At 56.7% G+C, this 20,274-nt stretch overlaps 1 protein-coding gene across 1 annotated transcript in view; it reads right to left on the reverse strand.

Moving 5' to 3' along the window:
- Positions 1 to 20,274, reverse strand: part of SHANK1 (SH3 and multiple ankyrin repeat domains 1) — a 46,906-nt gene that overhangs the window by 6,817 nt on the left and 19,815 nt on the right. The window contains exons 12-21 of the mRNA XM_068992488.1: positions 19,815 to 19,928; positions 19,568 to 19,643; positions 19,042 to 19,068; positions 11,258 to 11,340; positions 10,897 to 11,021; positions 10,171 to 10,306; positions 9,653 to 9,733; positions 8,783 to 8,851; positions 8,202 to 8,320; positions 1,143 to 1,239 (exon numbers count right to left, since the gene is read on the reverse strand). Coding sequence (XP_068848589.1) covers positions 1,143 to 1,239; positions 8,202 to 8,320; positions 8,783 to 8,851; positions 9,653 to 9,733; positions 10,171 to 10,306; positions 10,897 to 11,021; positions 11,258 to 11,340; positions 19,042 to 19,068; positions 19,568 to 19,643; positions 19,815 to 19,928 — 927 coding nt within the window. The remainder of the gene's footprint in view (positions 1 to 1,142; positions 1,240 to 8,201; positions 8,321 to 8,782; positions 8,852 to 9,652; positions 9,734 to 10,170; positions 10,307 to 10,896; positions 11,022 to 11,257; positions 11,341 to 19,041; positions 19,069 to 19,567; positions 19,644 to 19,814; positions 19,929 to 20,274) is intronic.

Consider the following 20,274-nt stretch of genomic DNA (forward strand, 5'->3'; position numbering starts at 1 on the left):
ATTTATAGGTAAGCGATGTCAGGTGGATGTAAGGGTAGCTGTTACTAGGAAAATAACACACATTGGTGGACTGCGGACACCGAAGCTGGGGAAAAGCTAGATTCAAACAGCAAGCCAACTTGGAGAAAACCAGAGGAGTGAAATCTTTCGCCTACTGATCAACTGCCAGGGCGCAGTCCTCGACTCTCTCTTCACCTCTGACTTCTCTCTCTCCCTTGACTATCTCAACCAATGTCACCACTTCATTCACGACTTCCCTGCTGAAGACTCCCATGCTTGTCTTAGACCCCATCTTTGCCCCTGAGCTCTGGGCTCATGTATCCAAATGTTGCATCCTTTTGGATGTCTCATTGGCATCTCAAGCTCAGCAGACCCTAAACTGAGCTCCTGATCTCTCCTGTTATCTTCCCAAGCTGCTCTCTCAGCAAATGGCAGCTCAGTCCCCCACACCTGCCTCAGGACCTTTGCACTGACTGTGCCTGCTCCGTGGAATGCCTTATCTCCAGATATCTCCACAGCTCCCTGCTCATCTCCAACTTTCAGCTCAAACCTACCCCCCCAGCACGCCTGACCTCTCTCATTCTACTTTTTTTTCCCCCCATAGCACTCACCACAATTAACATACTATATCATTTTCTATTTTTATCCTTATAATCTGTTGTCTGTCTTCCCCTGCTAGAAGGTAATTTCCATGAGGGCAGGACCCTTTAGTCTGTTTTGTTTCCTGACAAATCCCCAGTAGTCTAGCCTGGCATATGGTAGTACTCAATAAACATCTGTAAAATAAATGAATGAATAAATGGAATCAGCTATGAGAGAATGAACCAGAGTTTGTGGTGGGAGCTTTGATTTACTGCATCCAGGCAGGGGCAGTGATGCCCCCATTTTCTAGATGCAGAGCCCCAGGCCCAGAGAAGTGAAGCCACCTGCCCCCGACCACACAGCTGGGATGGACAAGAACCAGGATTTAAACCCAGGTCTGCCCAGCAACAAAGCCTGAGCTCTTTGCCCAACTTCATTGTCACATACGGAAAGAGAAAAGAACATCCCCAGGCTCCCTTGTTTTCCCCATAAACCATCACCCTCGCAGCCTCCCCTTTCCCCTCCAGCATCCCTTATGCCCTCCCCTACAGGTGACATACCAATAGATTTTTGCCGGAGCATGAGCCCGGGTCCAGGAGGCAGGTAGGAAGGACGTTCGTAACTTGGCTGGGAGCGGTGGTGGGGATCAAAGCTCGACTTTGGGTTGGTGGTCAGAGGAGGGGAGAGAAAAGAGAGCAGGGAAAGATCAGTCAGGGCATGGAAATCCATGGATTCTCCCCATGGCCATCCTCCTCCCCTTCTCCAGCCTCTGCAGGAAGGGAGAGGGGCATGAAGGAAACGGAAGGGAATTCTGGGGAAGAGAAAGATTTCTGAATCCTGATGGCAGCAGTGGGGAGGAAGAAATGGTGGGGAGGGTAGGCAGATTATCAACTGAGTCTGCTCTGCTTCCAACCGATCACTAATTTGGGCACTTTTTCTCCACTCATGTTGTCACTGCTCAGGTCCAACTTATCACTTGCCAGGATGGCTGCAGTAGCCTCTTCCTTGGCTCCTGGCTGCCAGCCCTGTCCTGACACCCCTTTCTAATCTACTTTCCACACAAGAGTCAGAGGCGGGCTTCCCTGGTGCTCCAGTGGCTAAGGATATGTCTTATAATGCAAGGGACACCGGTCCGATACCTGGTCTGGGAAGACACCACGTGCTGTGGCGCAACTGAGCCCAAGAGCTGAGATTACTGAGCCTGTGCACCACAACTGAAGCCAGGGGACTCTAGAGTTGGTACTGTGCTACAAGAGAAGCCACTGCAGTGAGAAGTCTGTGTACCGCAACTAGAGAAAAACCCACACAGCAACAAAGACCCAGCACAGCCAAATAAATAAAAATCAATCAATCTTAAAAAAAAAAAGTGAGGGATCTTTCTAAAAGAAACTCAGATCATGCTATTGCCCTGCTTAAAATCCTACTACAACATCTCACATCAGTTCAGAGGGGATCCGAATTCCCGAGTCTGATCTTCAAATCCCCCTGCGGTAGGCCCTGCCTGTGCTCACCCAGTTATCTTCTTGGCCAGGATGCTGTGCCCGTCCCCAGCCGCAGTGTCACCTGCCTGCAGCACTTGGCGGCACCTTGTTCTGAAGAATCACCCTCCCCCAAAGGAGCTGATGTGCCCAAGCAGTTAGGTGTCCCCACTTCTGGGAGCAGCAGCCCGCAGCCCAGTGACATGAAGGTCTAAGGCGGGATTAACTCCATCCTGTCATCACACTCCAGAGCTCTGCGAGAGATCAGGCTGAAGGGGAAATTCAGTGGAGATCAGGCTTGCTGACCTCTGCAGCTCATCCTGTCTCCCCCACGCCTTTACAGGTTCCCCCTTAAGAAATCATTTTCTCGAGCATCAGTATCTCTGACTCTGATTCTAGGAAACCCAAACTAAGACACTATGTATGATCTAGCCCTTGCCTACATCTCCCGCTCTGGTCCCACCATGCCCACCTTTTCTTGCTCCTTCGATGCCCCAAGGTCCATCCCTGTTTAGGACACTTACAAGTCCTGGACCTTCTCCGCAATGTTTTCCTCCTAATCATCACAGATTCTTTTCCATCGTTACCTCTTCTGCTCAAACATCCCTCCCAGTCACAGCCTACTGCATTTCCGTCCTGTCTTCTTCAAGGCACTTCTCTCCCTCTGAAATGACCTGGTTTACTTGTTTACTGTCTGTCTCCCCAGCTAGAATGTTGGCTCCCTGAAGGCACCAGACATTATCCCAGGCACTATGGGTACAGGGTCAAGGGCTTATGATAATTCTGGAGGAGAAATGTTTTCATTTCTTTTCAGGTAGGAAGGAGACTTGAATACAGTTCAGCCTGGATAACATTCACCCCAGGTTAGAGTCATTATAATTATTTGCTTACTTTGTTGTCTGTCTTCCTCGGCATGTGGCCTACCCAATACCCATTCTACTCGATAAGAACAGCCTGATCTTCTTTGGCACTTAATTAACAGGCTGTATTTCCCAACCTCCCTTGCGACTAGGTGCAGGCCCAAGTGCAAAAGTGGAAGTGTTGTGTGCTATTTCTGGGAAGTCTCATTAGAGGTAACCCAAGAAGCAACAATGTGCCCTCCTTTGCACTCCTGTCTTTCCACTGTTCCTTGTTCCTGCTATCTGGAATGCTGGTCCAATAGCTGGAGCTCCAGCAGCCTTGTGGACTATGAGGGAACTTTGTGTTTGGGATGAGAAGGATCCTAGACCCAAACTGGAAGCATCCTGTCCCGTGCAGAGAGGGCAGCCAATCAGAAGACCTAAGGATCTTCATGACCATAGAGGGTACCACAGGTCCCTTAGACGCCTTACTCCTGATTTGTTCAACATGACAGATATAAGCATTTATCTTGTTCAAACCACTGTTATTTGGAGATTTCTCTTACCGTGGAACCCAGTTCCCCCAATTCTCTAAAGGAAGTAAATTTGACAGGTTCCCTCCTGTACTACCAGGACTGAGCAGCAGGTCCAGCACACAGTAGGTGCTCAATAGATATTTGCAGAATGAAGGACATCCTGACAAGGTGTGGCAAGCCACCGATGATGTGACACTAGATCTCTGAGAGACTGATGGGAGGTGGATCACAGTAACAGAGAAGTCAAAGCGGGAGGAGGCAAAGGAGGGGGCGGAATAAAAGCAGGGGGGTTAGGGTGACAGAGGAAGAGTTCCCCTAGCCGGAGAGGATCCAGGCTCAAGGGAGAGGTGTCTGATATTGGCACACTGGTAGACCTTCTAAGTGTGGGGAAAAGAGGGATCAAAGAATGGGTTAGTTCGGCACCAAGAGGGATCAGAGTGGCAGAGGAGGTGCCAGATTGACAGAGGAGGCATAATAGCGTCCGAGGAGGCTAGGAATGACTGTTTGAGGGGCGGACCAACTCAAGGTGGAACAGGCTGACCTCAGTCGACAAACTGGACGCATCCTGTCCCGCGCAGAGAGGGCAGCCAATCAGAGGGCGCCAAGTGCCGTGACGTCACCGGCTGCCTGGCAGATTTCTCCCCAGGAAGTCGGCCAGAGGTCCCGCCCTCCTCTGCGCTACCTCCCGGGTCAGCCGAGGGTCCGGTGCCTCCACAGGAGAGTGTGCCCGGGCGCTGTGCACAGGCTAAAGGCTGAAGATAGGCTGGGAAATTCACGTTAGGGAGCCAGCCCCGGAAAGGGGTGAGGGGAAAGAGACCGGCGTAGGAGGCTGACGGAGAGACAGAGCTAGACAAAAGACAGATATGGGGCTCCAGAGGTGCGCGGGAGAGACAGGAGGGGACTTGAAACAGCAAGGCAGCGAGGAAAAGGTGGTCCTGTGAGGTCCTGCCATGGAGAGGGCCAGGGCCAGCCTAGGAGGGGAAAACATGCAGTCAGAAGGGTCGGAGACGCCCCGGGCGGGGGAGAGGCAGAGAATGCAACCAAGAGGATATGGAAAAAATAACCAGAGGGAGAAACTGAGTCCAGAGAGAGGCTGAAACTAGAACCTGGACCACCCAGTCCAAGATGTGGGGGACAGGGAGCAGGGGACCCCTGGGAAGAGGGGATCAGTGACCAGGTAACAGAGACAGTAGCCAAGAAAACCAAGGCCACACAGAGGAGAGAACAGAGAGACGAACAGCAAAGCCCTAGGAAGAGATGGAGCCCAAGAGGGATCTTGACCTTCAGTGGATCTGCCAGGGGTCTGCAGCCCCCCTGTTGGCACGGTGGATCCTCCCTAGCCCCCCTTACGTTTAACCCGGAGGTGTATCTTTCAGAGACCTCTGTCCATTGTGGTGCAGGCCCCTGTTAAAAGGAGCCTTGGGGTCTGCACTGGGCTTCCACACTGCCTGCTTGTCCCCCTGGTTTAAACGCAGCAGAGTCCAGCTGGGAAAGGGGAGAGAAGCCAGAACAGATGGGAGATGGAGACACAGATGAGAACAAGACCACCCACTGAGAGAGGCAGAGAGACACAGGAAGGTCATAGAGACACAGGAAGGACACGGAGGAGCCCCTGTGTCTCAGGGGCTGAGAAAGATCAGGATGGCTGGTGGGAGGAGGGGGGCAGAGATGGTGACAGAGACAGCCTGCAACATGAGAGGGCGGGCTTGGGGGAGGCCCAGGAACAGACCCCAGGAGGGAGAAGGAAAGAAAAGAAAAAGGGAAATGACCACTGGCCTCCAGGACCCAGAAGAAAAGAAGCCCCCATGAAGACCTCTGGCGTTTTATTTCTCAGTGATGGGGGTGGGCAGGTAGCTGGTTTTATTACTGGCTAGTGTCTGGTCCCTGGGGGAGGGGGTGTCTTTGGAGCCAGGATCTCGTCTGTCTTGTAACGCAGGTTCATGCAAAGAGGAGCTGGCAACCTGGCACTTGGTGGGTACTCCATGCATTTGTTGAATAAATGAGAACAGGATTGGCCCTAATCTGTTACTAGAGACTCCATATTGAGCCTGGGATGTTGTTGTGGGTTCATCTCTGGGGGTGCAGGCTGGGGTCACAGTGGGGGCTCCAGTTAGGTTATGGTGGCTAGGGGTGCTCACCATCTCTTGAGAGCCTCTGCTAGAAGCTGATCTCATTCAATCCTCCTAAAAGCCAGCAAGACTGACTTAAGCCATATTTTACAGAACAGGAAATTGAGGCACAGAAAAATTATAAAGCATGGCCCAAGTGACAGAGGGAGTCAGGCTTTGAAGCCAGGTTTGCCTGGCTCTACTGCCCATGTGCTTTTTAAAATTGATGTATGGTTGATTTACAATGAATTGATTTACAATGATTTAATGTTGTGTTAGTTTCAGGTGTACAGCAAAATGATATACGTGTATGTCTCTGTTCTTTTACAGGTTCTTTTCCACTATAGGTTATTATTATTGGCCACGTGGCATGCGAGATCTTAATCTCCCTGACCAGGGATCTAACCTGTGCTTCTTGCAGTGGAAGTCTTAACAACCAGATCATCAGGGAAATCCCAGGCTGAGAGATTTCAGATTCTTTGAGAAACCAAGGACAGGTGTGAAGGAAGGGCGTCCTGCATGCAGGGCCCTGTGCCCAGCCCTGAGAAGTGGCCAAGGACCCTCTGCCTTTAAATCGGAAAGAAATTCTGAATACAAAATCTGCCAGCTGCATTTGGCTCTGGTAAGAGTACTGACCCTTCCAGAGTAGGTGTTTGAACCCTTGGGAGGGCTGTGGATAGATTTTGGGGGTGGGGAGGGGGGCTGTGCACTAGGATGGAGAGAAAAGTCCCTGCATCTTGATTTTCATTAGCCTTCAACTAAAACACAACATTTCCTCAATTAAGGACGTCGGCCACACACCGTGCCAGTCTTAGCAAAACGTGACTATATCAGAAATCACAGGTATTTCTGCCTGCTTCATGGCAGAGCTTTCTTCACGGCACATTTCGCTAAACAGTGTTTATGCTTCTTTGAAACTTTGAAATTAGAGTAGTCGAGATCCACCACCGGAACTTGCTGGCTACTGTGTTGAAGAAAAGGCACCGACATGACTGTATCACGAATTCTGCTTTTAAAAGTGTTTTGAGGGACTTCTCTGGTGGTCTAGTGGCTTAGACTCTGAACTCCCAATGCAGGGGCCGGGGTTCCATCTCTGGTCAGGGAACTAGATCCTACGTGCAGCAACTAAGATGCGGCACAGTCAAATAAATAAATAAAAATAAATATTAATAAAAATTTTAAAATGTTTTGATAACTGTTTTTCTGTGTACCTGGCTTCTTTTGTTATCTTATATATTATATTTTACTTTTATTTTTGGTTCAAGGGGCTTGTAACCTCACTTCATCTGCTCACAAGAGCTGAATTCTTTTTGGTGAGGCTTGTACTGCCCTGAGGGGCTACCCTCTTCCATTGTCATTCCCCATGGTTATGTACTGTTCTTGACCCTTGTGAAGTGAAAGTCATTCAGTCGTGTCCGACTCTTTGCAACCTCATGGACTATACAGTCCATGGAATTCTCCAGACCAGAATACTGGAGTGGGTAGACCTTCCCTTTTCCAGGGGATCTTCCCAACCCGGGGATTGAACCCAGATCTCCGTTTTTGCAGGCAGATTCTTTACCAGCTGAGCCACAAGGGAGGCCCAAGGATACTGGAAGGGGTAGCCCATCCCTTCTTCAGTGGATCTTTCCAACCCAGGAATTGAATCAGGGTCTCCTGCATTGCAGGAGGATTCTTTACCAGCTGAGCTAGCAAGGGTTTTGACCCTTATGGATGATGTATTTTATTTTATACATTATTCAGAGTATTAAGTTGGAGTATTATTCGGAGGACTAGGCCAGCCTAAAAGGGTCCACAATCCCTCCAAAGTCAAAGCACAGGGTTTTTTAGAATCAGTGGCCTCTTGGCCAACAGGTGGTGGGTGTGGCCTACTGAAAGAGGGAGTCAGAGGGTGCACTCAGAAGGCAGGGAGGGCCTGGGCAGAGAACTGGAGAGCAGTGCTGGGGATGTGTCCCCGTGAAGGGGCACAGTCCAGTGAGGGACCAGCAGGTCTGCACCAGAAACGACAAGGCCGTGGCTGGACCGAGGATCCAGTTGCCGAATTGCCTGGGGCTGAAATCCTGGCTCCCTCTTTGAGCCTCAGTTTCCCTTCTGTATCACAACCGAGTGCACCTTCCAGGATGATTCCAAGGAATGAATGAGATAATCCATGTTAAAAACAGAGTGTCAGAAATGTGATCAACACCCACTGTAGGTGAGCGGGCAGAGCAGAGACAGAGACGATAATTAATATTTTAATAACTACCACTTGTTGAGCACCTATTATTATGCGCTGTGCCTGTGCCAGGGAGTGCTATCCCTGACCTCCATTTACCTTCCTTGAGATCCTTAAGGCAGGTCGGAGATGGACAGAAAGAGGTGGGCCAGAAAGGGAGCAATGAAGTTTGGGGATGGGGAGTGGGGGGAGGGGACAGAGATGGGATCTGGGGGGATAAAAGAGGAGGAGGATGGGTAGAGAGGAAAGGGGACCCCCCAGAGTGGGGAGCAATGAGGCATCCCAGAAAATCCGGTGCCCCTTAGGCAGAGCACTCAACACAGTGGAATCACAAAGGGTTTGTAGAGGGAGGGATAAAGGCTACAAGTTGCCCTGTCTACCCCTCAACCTTCCCTCCCCCCAAGTCCCCCAGGTTCCCCAGTCCCACAGACCAGGCTGCCTACCTCAGTGGTAAAGAAGCCTTTGGGTCGGTGTTTGCCCAGAGACGCCAGGCCACCAGGCCCAGGACTCTCACTAGCACTGATGGTCTGCTGAGCTGCCGCCAAGATTTCATCCAGTTTGTCTAGGAGGAGGCGGAAGAGGGGCAGAGAGACAGCAAAATGAAGTTGGCTTCGGCCTGGCAGGCACAGAGACAGAGCTGCTGGGTGCCCCATGCAGTGACTTGTATGAACCAGCGAAGGGCATCTCCATCTCCCTCCCGGTGGGCCTCCTCGGAGACACACGGTCCAGCCGGGAGGGCAGGCAGGATGCAGCGATGTAAAGGGCTGAGGGCGGGGAACCGGACATCCTACGAGGGAGGGTGGAGCGGAGGCAGACGGGGCTTCAAAGAGCCTCAGGACAGAGGTGGGTGCTTAACCGTTAACAGCTGGTGCAAAGCTGGGGTTTGTGTATGATCAGCGTGGAAGTGGCTGAAGGGGGCGTGGGGTAGAAGCGAGAGAGATGGGGGGCGAATGCGGCACCCCAGGGGGCGTGGGGTCGGGGGAGCTGGGGCCGCCCCGCGGGGAGCAGGGCTGGGCCAACTTACTGAGAGCCATCTGATACACAGTCCTCTTTTTCTCCATGCTGGGCACCGGCGGCGGCTGCTGCTCGTACTCTGTGGGCAAAGGAGGCGGATGAAGCCCAGGGGAGCCCCCGGGGGCGGGGCGGAGCGGGCTCGGCCGGCGGCGGGCGTGGCCGGCGGGCGTGGCCGGCGGGCGTGCGCAAGCGCGAGTGGGGCGGTGAGGGGCCGGGGGCGGGGAGGGGCGAGTCCGCCGGCGGGAACGGGACGGGGGCCCTCCCGCCAGTCCTGTGCCCACTCACCACTCTTCTTCTTCCAGGGGGAGACTAGCCCGGGGGGGAGGCAGTAGAGGAGCCAAGAGTTAGGACTTCGTGGGGAGGCGAGGGGCCCCCTTTCTGGAACGCCCGCCTCCCTCAGGGACCCGGGGTGGGGGGCGCTCGGCTGCCCCGATCCGCCCCGGTGGGCCGGCGAGGCGGGGAGCGGGGATCCGGACCCCCCGGGTCCACTCGGCCTTGCCTGGAGGGAGGGGGCTCGCCTTCCCTTCTGTTAGTGGGAGTGCGGGGAGCTGGTAGAGGGAGAAATGGAGGGTGCGGGTGGGGCTGGGACAGACGGAGAGGGGCTAGAAAGGAAACCGGGACCCGCAGAGGAACGTTACAGACCCAGAGAGACACCCGACAGAGAAACAGATAGAAACAGGGAAAGCTGACTCTCAGACGCCCGTTCCCAGCGCCACACACGCATGTCAGAGGGCGTCTGACCCGTGGGCTGGGGGACGCGATGAGGACAGGAGGACGAGAGCCCCTGGTCACTAACACTAACAAACCCAGGGCTGGTCCAGCCGCCCTCGGCCCCCTCTCCCTCCACAGCACCTGGTCCCCGGCAGCCCCACCAGCTCACCCATCTCCTCCAGCTCGGAGGTCATAGACTTGGAACGCAAGGAGATGGCTGGGGGCGGCAGCCGCTTAGCTTGCTGGGGTGCTGGAAAAAAATGACAGTGAGGTCAGATATCGGCACCATGGACAGAAACCCTCCAGGCCCACCCCACCCCCAACCACTGCGGCGCTCCCAGAGCTCAGAGAAGAGATGCCGGCGATGGTTAAACACTAAGTCGTGTCCCACTCTTTGGAGACCCCACAGACTGTAGCTAGCCCACCAGGCTCCTCTGTCCATGGGATTCTCCAGGCAAGAATTCTGGAGTGAGTTGCCATTTCCTTCTCCAGGGGATCTTCCAGCAAGCTAAGCCTGCGCTCAGTTCCTCTCCTGAGGGTCATGATCAAGCAGCCTTGGGGAGGGGGAAGGCTGCTGCTGGTGATGGGACCATTGGGTCATTAGGGCTGCAGAAGGTCTTAGTCCAGTGGCAGTGGCGGGCGCGGGGAGTGTCCAAGCCTGACCACACAAGTCGGGGGAAGGAGCACCTTTCTTGTGAACAGCTTCATCCATGTCCGGGTGCCTGGTGACCATCACCACCTTGACCATCAGCGTGTTGCCCCCTTGTCGGATCATGTTCACCACCTGCCGGTGGCCGACCTTCACCACGTTCTGCCCGTTCACCTGTGGCACAGACACCCCAACCACACCTGATATGTGAGGGGTGGGATGCTTTCTGCTTCTGGGTCTCTGCTGAAGTGGCCTCCTCCTGCCTGGCCCTGTCTGTGGCACTGTCGGTCACTCTTCTCCTCCCCCCAGCCCCCTTGCAAGCCCCTACCTCTCCACTCCTGTAACTCTTAGGGCCTCAGGGTTGGAGAAGGGGCTGGGCCCACCCTATTTGCCTCTCTCCCTCCTTATCCTCCAGCTGTGTGTGTGTGTGCACATGCGCGTGCCTGCCTACATACACACACATGTGCGCACCTACACCCTGGGGACAGGTCTGTTATCTTCTGATATGCTTCAGAGAGGTTTTCAGATGGAATCACTGAAGAGGCTGGCTAGCTGCTGGGGGGCGGGGGGAAGGGCAGGGCATGGGGCTGGAAAGCTTGGTTCCAAAGGAGAATCTGGTTCTGGGCAGCAGCATCTTGGCATGAATCACTAGGGTTCTGGGGGTTTGTTGCTAGGGTCCCAGGGGAAAGCATGGTGTCTGTGGCAGGTGGGCCAGGTGCTGGGTCTTGGGAGAAGCCCCTGGGAGGCTGGGGGCCAGGACTCACCTCGATGAGGAAGTCTCCCATTCGCAGTCCAGCCCGCCATGCCACGCCACCCTCGTCCACCGACTCCAGATACTGCAGTGCCGGGAAGGCTGGGGTGGGGGTGAACTCCTCGATGGGGGTCTGCGCTGCAGATGGGGAGGAGCCGGCGGGGTCGGAGGGGAGAGGGTGGAGAGGCCGAGCAGGGGATGGGGCTCAGACCCAAGTCACGGAGGCCTCACAGTAGCTGAGGGACCAGCACCCCGGGGTGGGGTGGTGGGCAGGTCGGGGGAGGGTTCCTGAGAGGTGGGTGGGGGTCCCTTCCCTTGTCCATCCCCCTGGGTCAGAGAGCCCTTCTCCCGTGCCCTCCCCGGCCAGCACTCACCCTTGGCGCCCCGGAGCACGAACCCAAACCCCTCACTGTCCTTCTTTTGCAGCAGAACTGTCTTCTCTTTGATGATGTAATCGCTGGCGGGGAGGGTGGGGGAGGGGCGGGGTGGGGTGGGTGGAAAAGGGATCATGAGACACGGAGCCACCTGGTGCCCCACCAGCCACCTGGCGACCTGAGCCTAAGCTCCGGAACCCTTCGTCCCGCCCTCCTCCTCCTCGCAGGAGCCTCCTCACCCACTCCACGTGCCTCTGCTTGCAGCAGCCCTGACAGGCCTCTCCCCCTCGGAGCCCGGGGTGCGCGGTCTCCCACTCACTCTTTCCTCATTCATCCGTCAGTGCATCCATCCACCCATCCATTCAGCAGGCTCGGCGGGAGGAACGCAGAGGTACAACTGCCACACGCCAGACAGCCTGGCTGGAGGCCCTGCTGGCCACTTCCTGCCTGTGACCTTGAGCCCTGACTTTAACCTCTGGGGCCTCGGTTGCCTTGTCTATCGCAGCGGACGATGACAGACCCCACCTGACAGGGTCACGGTGTGAGTTCCCTAATCTAGAGTGTATACAGTATTCAGCAGAGTGCTGCATACATAGCGCAGACGCAGGAGGATGTGTTCTGTCTTTGGTCAAGCCTTTTGGTCCAGGGGACAACTGTACTTGGATGATACCTCTCCCAGCTCCCGGACTATACACACACACACATATATACATGCTACAGTAACATCTCCCCAGGCCCCTGAGCAAACTGTAACACTGCTTATTCAGCAGCTGTCCAATATGGTGGCTGCTAGCTGCCTGTGTCTATTTATATGCAAATTAATTAAAAATTAAATGGAAAAATTCAGTTCCTCAGCCTCACTAGCCACGTTTCCAAGGGCCCAGGAGCCACATACGGTTAGTGGCTACCACTCTGGATGGCCCAGATACGGAACATCTCCATCGCCACAGAAAATTCTAGCGTGCAGCGATGACATCTACTTCCTGGCATACTCAAATGGATCTCCTTCATGCGGTCAGAGGATTCTAGCAAAATGAAAACTGCATGTGAATACGTGGAGAGTTCCCTGTAAGGCCACCAAAGCCCACCAGTATATTTAGGGGATGCTCACATAGCCAGGAAGGTTCAGTCAAACGCAGACCTATTTCATGTCTCTCAACACTGGCCCCGGGCTCACTCAGGTAACAGCCACAAACCCTAGACATCACCACGCTGTACATGAGGACTGCACATCCATTCCATTCCAGGAGCCCCAGTATAAGCAGGATTACCCAGGCACCCGGCTCCAGGCTTTTCAGAATACCCACTATCCCCCACCCCTGTCCCCAGAGGCAGCATGCCTTGCAGCGTCCAGACACCCTGCAGTCACGTCTGAACCCCGGCCCAGCGCACACGCAGCCCCCTCAGAATACCCCAGTAATATCCGCAGGCCCCAACACACTCCCATAATAGACAAGCATGCTCCCTGCGCATTCCAATTACCTACCCCCACAGGTTTGGCAAAACAGCCCTCCACAAATACTCCAGTATATTTCAGCAACCCCCTCCCCCACACATCCCAGTATGCTCCAGTAATAACTCCCCCACACTCTGATCTCAGTCTATTCCCATAACACGCCCCCTGAACACAAACTAGCACACGCCAATAATACTTAATGCGTTCCTACTGTATTTTGGCACCAACCCCCTCCACACACGCAAGCCCCGCTGGATATTCCCATGACCCCCAACAAGTCCACAGTTGAATCCATACATCTGTACCATAGGGACAGTGTTCTGCACATGTGCCCTGGCCCCAGCCCTGCTCCCAGCCACTATTAGAACCCCGTGGGCCCAACAGCAGGCACGCACATGTAGACACAGCCCATAACTGCCCTGGCTCAGAGCTGACGAGGCTCCAGTAAACATGTCTACACAATATCCACTATGTCTTCTAGACCTTGTATTCAACCCAGGGATCGATCTCCTTGTGTCTGAGTGGACAGAATGTTGGAAGAGAAGGAGGGAAGGGGTTGAAAGTGATGAAGAAGGGGAGGAAAGAGGTCAAGAAGGCTCCTTGAGTGGGTGAACGATGGGGCCAATAGAAATGGGTTGAGAGGTTAGAGCTGCCTGTGTCTGACCACGAACTCTGTAGCATCCTTGTCCCCAGCTCTGGGCCCACCATGTAGCCTGACAATCTCCTCTGAGGCCTCATGCCCTCGCTGCCCCATAGCTCTTCCGGATCTCCAGGGCCCTCCAGTGGCCAGTAATGCTCTTCAGATCCCCTTTACCCCTCATTTACAGCAGTTTCACTTTCATTTCATTCATCCCACAAACCCTACCTTTTCCCCATCCCCCTCCATCTTTCACCCCCACTCTCTCCTCACACTTCACACATAAGCTTCCCCCAAACATCCAGCCCCTAATACAATTCAACAAGACTCCTTTATCCATTAGATGCGAAGAAAAAGCCCATGCTATGTGTCAATCAGCATCTGAAGCCCCTCACAGGTAAATGACTCAATCCATCATCTCCCACGGCCAGCCTCTAGGTAGGCGTGAGTACCATTTCCACTTTACAAATGAGGAAACAGAAGCACAGAAAGGTCAAGCAATTTGCCTGAGCTCACACAGTGAACAACATTCTTCAACAATTCCCAAGAAAATACGCGGGTAGTTGCAATAGTAACAACCTCCACTGCACTGAAACCAAAAACCCCAGCACATATACGTTTGCTCCAGTTCACCATGAACGTGCCCCTCCAGTTCCTGAAATTTATCCCAGGCTATGCCTGTAGCACAATAAGTAACATTTACGAACCACTGCTGAATGCCAGACGGCATTCCAAGCACTTTATGTTTATGTATTCATTCAGTCCTCATGACACCCCCTGGGAGGGGCTGGCTGTTATCATTCCCATTTTATAGATGAAGAAACTGAGGCACAGAGAAATAAATTTGTTCAAGATCACACCTGTCAGAAAAAAATGTCACATCCAAGATTTGAATTCTCCATAGGCAACCTATGCATGCATACATGCTAAGTCACTTCAGTCATGTCTGACTCTGTGCGACCGCATGGACAGCAGCCCACCAGGCTCCTCTGTCCATGGGATTCTCCAGGCAAGAATACTGGAATGGTAGGCAAGCATATACCCCAATAATATCCAAACACCAGCAGATCACCCCACCCCTCCCTCTCGAGTCTCCCCATCCTGGACATCCGCCTCTCCTTGCCATGACTTTCCAACGCAACCCCCAGCTCTGTGTGCAGTCTCTCTCACGCTCCTTGAACTGCCCAGTTGCCCTCTTGTGCCCATAACTCCCTACAACTGGGTATTCCTTCTCCTCTACTCCTGTGTATACCTTCTGGCTCTGCACCTGGAGCCCCCCTCAAGTCATCTGAAAGCTCCCCAGGACCCTAACCCCCTCCCCACCAGCTCTCACCTCTGCAAGCCCGCATTACACCCCACGGGGCTGTCCCCCCACCTCCCGTTTTGCCCTTGCACACCCCACATCCCCTTTCCCAAAGTTGTCTCCCACGGATTTCTGTGGCCTCCTCACCCCCTCTCAGGTCAGCTCTCTCTCTCCTTTGCCCTCATCCCTCCCACAGCCTCTCGAGCCTCAGTATAGAACCCCACTGTATCCCCTACAGCATCCTAGGTTTCTTTCCTACTCCAGTTCCCCGCCCCCACCCCATTCTCATCCGTGGAAGCCTCCTCCTACTTTCGCATCCTCAATTCACTTCACCCTTCCTTCTGTCTCCTTTCACTGGCAGCTGCATTTCATTTACATTCCCTGCCTCTCCTCTCTGTGCTCTCCCTGAACTGCCTGAATCCCCGCCCCCCAATTCTCTTCACACTTCCTGCACCCCCTCCTTACCCCATTCCTCCGTTGGCCCCGCGCACACGCTCTGCACCTCTGCTCCGGCTTTCCCCATTCCTCCCCCGACTTCAGTATCCCCCACTCCCCCCTGTTCCCTTTCCGTCCTGCCACCCTCCTACCCCCGCCCCCTGCCCTACCGTTCGACCCACGCAGCACCCCATTCATGCTCCTGTAGGGCTGACTACCTGCCCTGCAGGAGCACACACAATGCTCCGCCCCAGGCCATCCCTCGGCGACCCTGAGCGGCCTCTGGAGCTCAGCGGCCAGCTCTTGTTCACCAGATCCCACACACAGGGACTGCAGCAGCCTCCACTCCCCCCACCCCCACACCGAAAGTCCCTCTCGCACACCCAGCATCCCACAGCCCAGAGCCTCCTGCTGTACATAGCGCCCCCTCTGCCACTCAGCCCCTCCCCGTGTCCCAGCTCCACGGGGCCTCTCCACGGCCTGCCCAGAGCCTCCCCCTGCCCCCGCAGGGAAGCAAGCCCCCTCCCATGCTGAGAAGTGACACGCAGAAGCAGATGCAGTTCCCGTGCAGACGCTCGACCGTGTCTCAGCACACGTGCCCCACACAGGCACAGACCCCTGGGGGCAGGGAGAGGGGTGCGTGGGGATGGGGACCGGTGAAGGGTGGTTGGGGGGAGGGGACAGGCCTGGTCAAGGAGGGTGGGTGTTGGGAAACACAGCCGCAGTCTCTGGGACAGACCCCCCCCACCCCACCACGCAAACACACTAGTCCCCAGACAGCCTCGCTATCGCTCCAAGTCACACACAGAGATAGACGCCGGCAAACAGGGACATACAGATGGACACAGTTGGGGAGGTGGGCCGGGAGCCCACCATCTCTCTCTCTCTCTCTCTCTCTCTCTCTCTCTCTCTCGCTTACACACACACACACACACACACACACACACAAACAGGGCTGCAGGCAGTCATACACACGCACGCACACCGCCACAGCCACAGGAACACACGCACCGTCGCACAGTGACACGCAGCGGAAAAAGAGGAGGGGAGGGGAGACGGGGGCGGGATGCGTGTGTGATGGGGGGGAGATGACTGTGAATGGGAGAGAGGGGTATGAATGGGGGGACTTGCCAACTCCGTGAAGGGGCGCGGGGACACAGGAATCAGAGGAACGCGGGCCTGGGGTGCAGATGCCTGAAGGGAGGGCTCTAGAGTGGGGGAGGTAAGGGTGGCAGAAAGGACAAGTGGGGCCCTAATCCCGGAGTGGAGTCCGTTTGGAGGGCCTCCTTAGGAGGGACGTCCTGGAGAAGGAGCTAAAGGGAGCCTAGAAGGGCCTACGAGGGGCCAAAGGAGTGTGTGTGTGCCTCTGTGTGTGTGTGGGGGGGATGGTGGTGGGGGGGGTCGGGGAGAGAGGCTCGGGTTGGGGGTAATGAGAAAATGAAGGGGAGAGAAGAGGGGTCCGGAAAGAGCTTAGTGCCGAGAGAAGGTTAGGGGAGAAGGGCGGAGGGGGCGGGAGGCTTGGGGGCGGGGAGGGAGCCTGGGGGATGGGAGATTAGCGGCTGGGGGAGGGTCGTCACCGCGGCCGGGGCCTCCGGATCGGGCCGCGGGGGGAAAAGGGGGCGGCACGCTCCGTTACCTGTAGATATACCAGACGCTGCGCCGCCGGGGCCCCAGGGCCGGCCAGCTGGAGGAGAGCGCGGGGGGCGGCTGCGGCAGGGAGCCCCCCCCGGGGCCGCCCCCGAGACCCCCGCCGCCGCCGCCGCCGCCGACCGCTGACAGAGCCATCGCTGCCGCGGCCCCGGCCCCGGCCCCGGTGCCGGCCGCCCCCGCCGCCGCCGCCGCCGCCGCGTCCCCGTCCCCGCTCGGCCGAACCCCCGTGTCCGGGCCCCCAGGCCCCGCCTCATGCTGACCCGCGCCGGGAGGGGGAGGGGGAGGGGGCGCGCGCCCTCCCGCGGGAGGGAGGGCAGGGCCGGGGGCTCACATGCCGGGGGGCCGCGGGGGCGCGGGCCGCGGGGTCGGGCCGCGGCGAGAGCGCGAGGACCGCGGACGGCGCCGGCTTCAGCACCGCGGACAGCTCCGGAGGCGGGCGGCGGGCGCGAGGCTTAACCCCTTGGCGTCCTGCGCCGGGCGGGGGAGGGGGCCGGGCCGGGGGGAGGGGGCCGGCAGGGGAGCGCGGGGGCCCCCTTGGCGGGAGACGGGGGAGGGGCGAGCGCGGGGGGAGGAGAAGGGGGAGGCACTTCCGGTCTGGGCGCCCCCCGCTTCGCCCCCCTCCCCCCTCCCGAGCCCTCCCGCGCAGGTGCAGAGCGAGGGAGCGCGGGGAGAGGGACGCACAACATCACACGAGACGCCTCGCAACCGCGTGTGAGGGACGCGCGGACACCGAGCCCCACTTCCCGAGCCGGGGGGGACGGCGCGGCGAGAGAGACCCCGAGAGGGGACGCACAGCCTTCCCCCACCCCCCCCCGCGGCACATAGACGCACGATGCTCCCCGACACAGTCTGGAAGGGGCCGGAAAGGGAGAGCCAGGACGTTTAGACTGGGCGCCAGAGCAGGGAGAGACACCTCTCCCCGCAAAGAAGTCCAGGCGGAGGGACATCCACGCACCACGGCTCCCCGCCAGAGGGAGAGAGCCGCAGACCCCCGGGGAGAGGAGAGAGGGCAGCAGAGGCCAAGAGGGGTTACACGCGGCGGGAAGACAGAGCTCCGGCAGGGAGGCAGGGTCACAGCATGGGCCAGGCCACCCCAGACAGGGCCGGGGACAGCGGAGGTGGGGATGTGGGGAGGAGAAGCTCAGACATGCAGGGCAGCACATGCCAGCGGGCAGGAAGGGGGGGGGGGCAACGCACTTGACAAGCAGAGGAAAGAGGAGAAACTGAGCGACCACCCTCATCCAGCTGGTAGAGCAAACGACCCCCAAACCAAAGCCAAGGGGAGACCCAGAGACACTGACAAGAGACAAGAAGCAGAGGCTGATGGGGAGACTCCGGTGGGGGGGGGGACCTCGATACTCACCCAGTGCCCAGAGCCGGAGACGTGCCAGGCGAACACGCACAATGGTCAAGCGCCTCGGACACTTGGGGAGCAGGGTGGCACCCCAGTCCCACCCTCTCTTCCCATATTGTCATTTCTCTCCTCCCCCCTCCTCCCCCGGCCCTCCCCCGCCCCGATCCATCCCCACTGGCCAGAACACAGACACGTAGGTTTGGACACATTTAATGGAAGGATGCTACGAACAAGGAGACCCTTCCCTGGATTAGGGGGAGCGGTGTGGGGGGGGGGATGTCATCTTTCAGATGCCCAGTTATGACCATTCCTCCCCCACAGCCTGGCCCTTCTGGAAGCTCAAGCCCTGGAGTCCTCCCCTCTTCCTCCCTCCCCTCCCCCAACACCCCAGGTCCTGAATTCCAGATCAATCAGATAGACACAAATGCATGCACACACTTTATGTGTTAATGCGCACACACAGCGACGTGCATGAAGAGGGACAGGCATGTGCAGGGACCCACCACCGGTCCCCAGGTGGTAGGCAGACACACTGGACATCTCTGAAAAACACTGGCCCTCATTCTCAGACACACTTCGGGGAAAGAGAGGTGCAGAGACAGCCAGCTGCACAATGAGCCACAATCGTGCACCCAGAAATGACAGCCACAAATGCACCCATCTGTACCGAGCGGGACACACCCTCTCATTGTCACGGGCATGTGCACGGGGCTAGAACTCCAAGGGCCTCCGGCCACACATGCACACAGACACGTGTCATGCACACCTACAGAGGCACATGGGCGAGAACACGCCTGGGGAATCTGTACAGAGATGCTCGCCGACTGTGTGAGACGGTCACGCACAGGGGAACTTTAGCTCTGGGGGTACACACGCACATCCATACACCCCCAGGCACCCCTTCCTTCCCATTCCTGACCCCATTTCCTCCCTTCCCCTCCCCTCTCACCTCCCTGGGCCAATCCCATCCATCAAGCTTCAGAAGCAAGTCAGCCAGCAGCCAGGGAGGGGAAAGGTGTCAGTGTGCCTTCTCCCTGCCCCCACCCCACCTGGCCGGCTCTGCTTGTCCCCCCCCCCCCCACACACCCCCAACATGCCAGCGCGGGATGCACACACTTCCGCTGCACAGGACTTCACAGAGATGCAGCATGTGAAGGAGACAGGAGCCTCCAGCCACCATACAGGTGAGCTCCCCAGTGCCCCCGGCATCCCCACCTTGCCCCAGTCCACCTCATTGGTCTCTGGCTACCCCAGAGCTGGGCAGTCTCAGTGGCTGCCAAGGACGGTTTGGGGTTGGGTTGTGTGGTCTGAAGCTAACCCTGCCTCCCTCTACCCCGGATCAAACGCTAGAGGGAGCAGACAAGAGAGGGGGCTTCAAGGTGGCGGAAATATTTAGAAGGTGCAGGAAATATTTAAAAGGTGAAGTGGGAGGGATTTGGGGTGGGGGGGTTGCCCGAGGGTGTAAGGACATTTACCTTGGGGCATCAAAGCTGTCGTAGGAGCCCACGGTATAATGCCGGAAGAGTCTCTTTGCCTTGTCACTTCGGCTTTCTGCAGGGGGACAGAGGATGACCTTGGACCTTCTACTCTGGAAATCATGGGTTCACCCCCTGGGGTCCTGGCCCAAGCCTTCCCTTCGACCTCCCACCCCCACCAGGAGGGGGAAAGGAAGGGACATGAGAATCTAGAGTAAGTCGGGGACACCTGGGGGTTCCTTGTTACCTTGCTTTGCTTCCTGGGAGCGGTTGGCCACCTCTTCCAGGCAGTCAGAGGGGAACCAGCCGACGCGACCTTTGACCTGGCCTTCCCAGAAGCCTCCTTCCCCGATGCTAAGCACTGGAAGGGGAGTGGGGACATAGAATAGAAATATTTCTGCATTTCCGTGCTGCCCACACCTCCTCTGCCCTGCCCGCTCCCAACATTTGATGCACAGCCTTTCCACAATTCTCAGCACCTTGCTCAGAACCTGGCCCAAGGGCAGCCTTAGGAAGGCGCAAGGAGGGAGTGTGTGTGTCTGCTCAGTCGCTCAGTCATATCCAAATCTTTGCGGCCCCATGAACGGCAGCCCGCCAGACTCCTCTATCCTTGAGATTTCCCAGGCAAGCATACTGGAGTGGGTTGCCATTTCCTCCTCCAGGGGATCTTCTGGACCCAGGGACTGAATCTGCATTGTCTTCAGCAT

Source organism: Capricornis sumatraensis, chromosome 20, assembly GCF_032405125.1.
Source record: "Capricornis sumatraensis isolate serow.1 chromosome 20, serow.2, whole genome shotgun sequence".
NCBI lineage: Eukaryota > Metazoa > Chordata > Mammalia > Artiodactyla > Bovidae > Capricornis > Capricornis sumatraensis.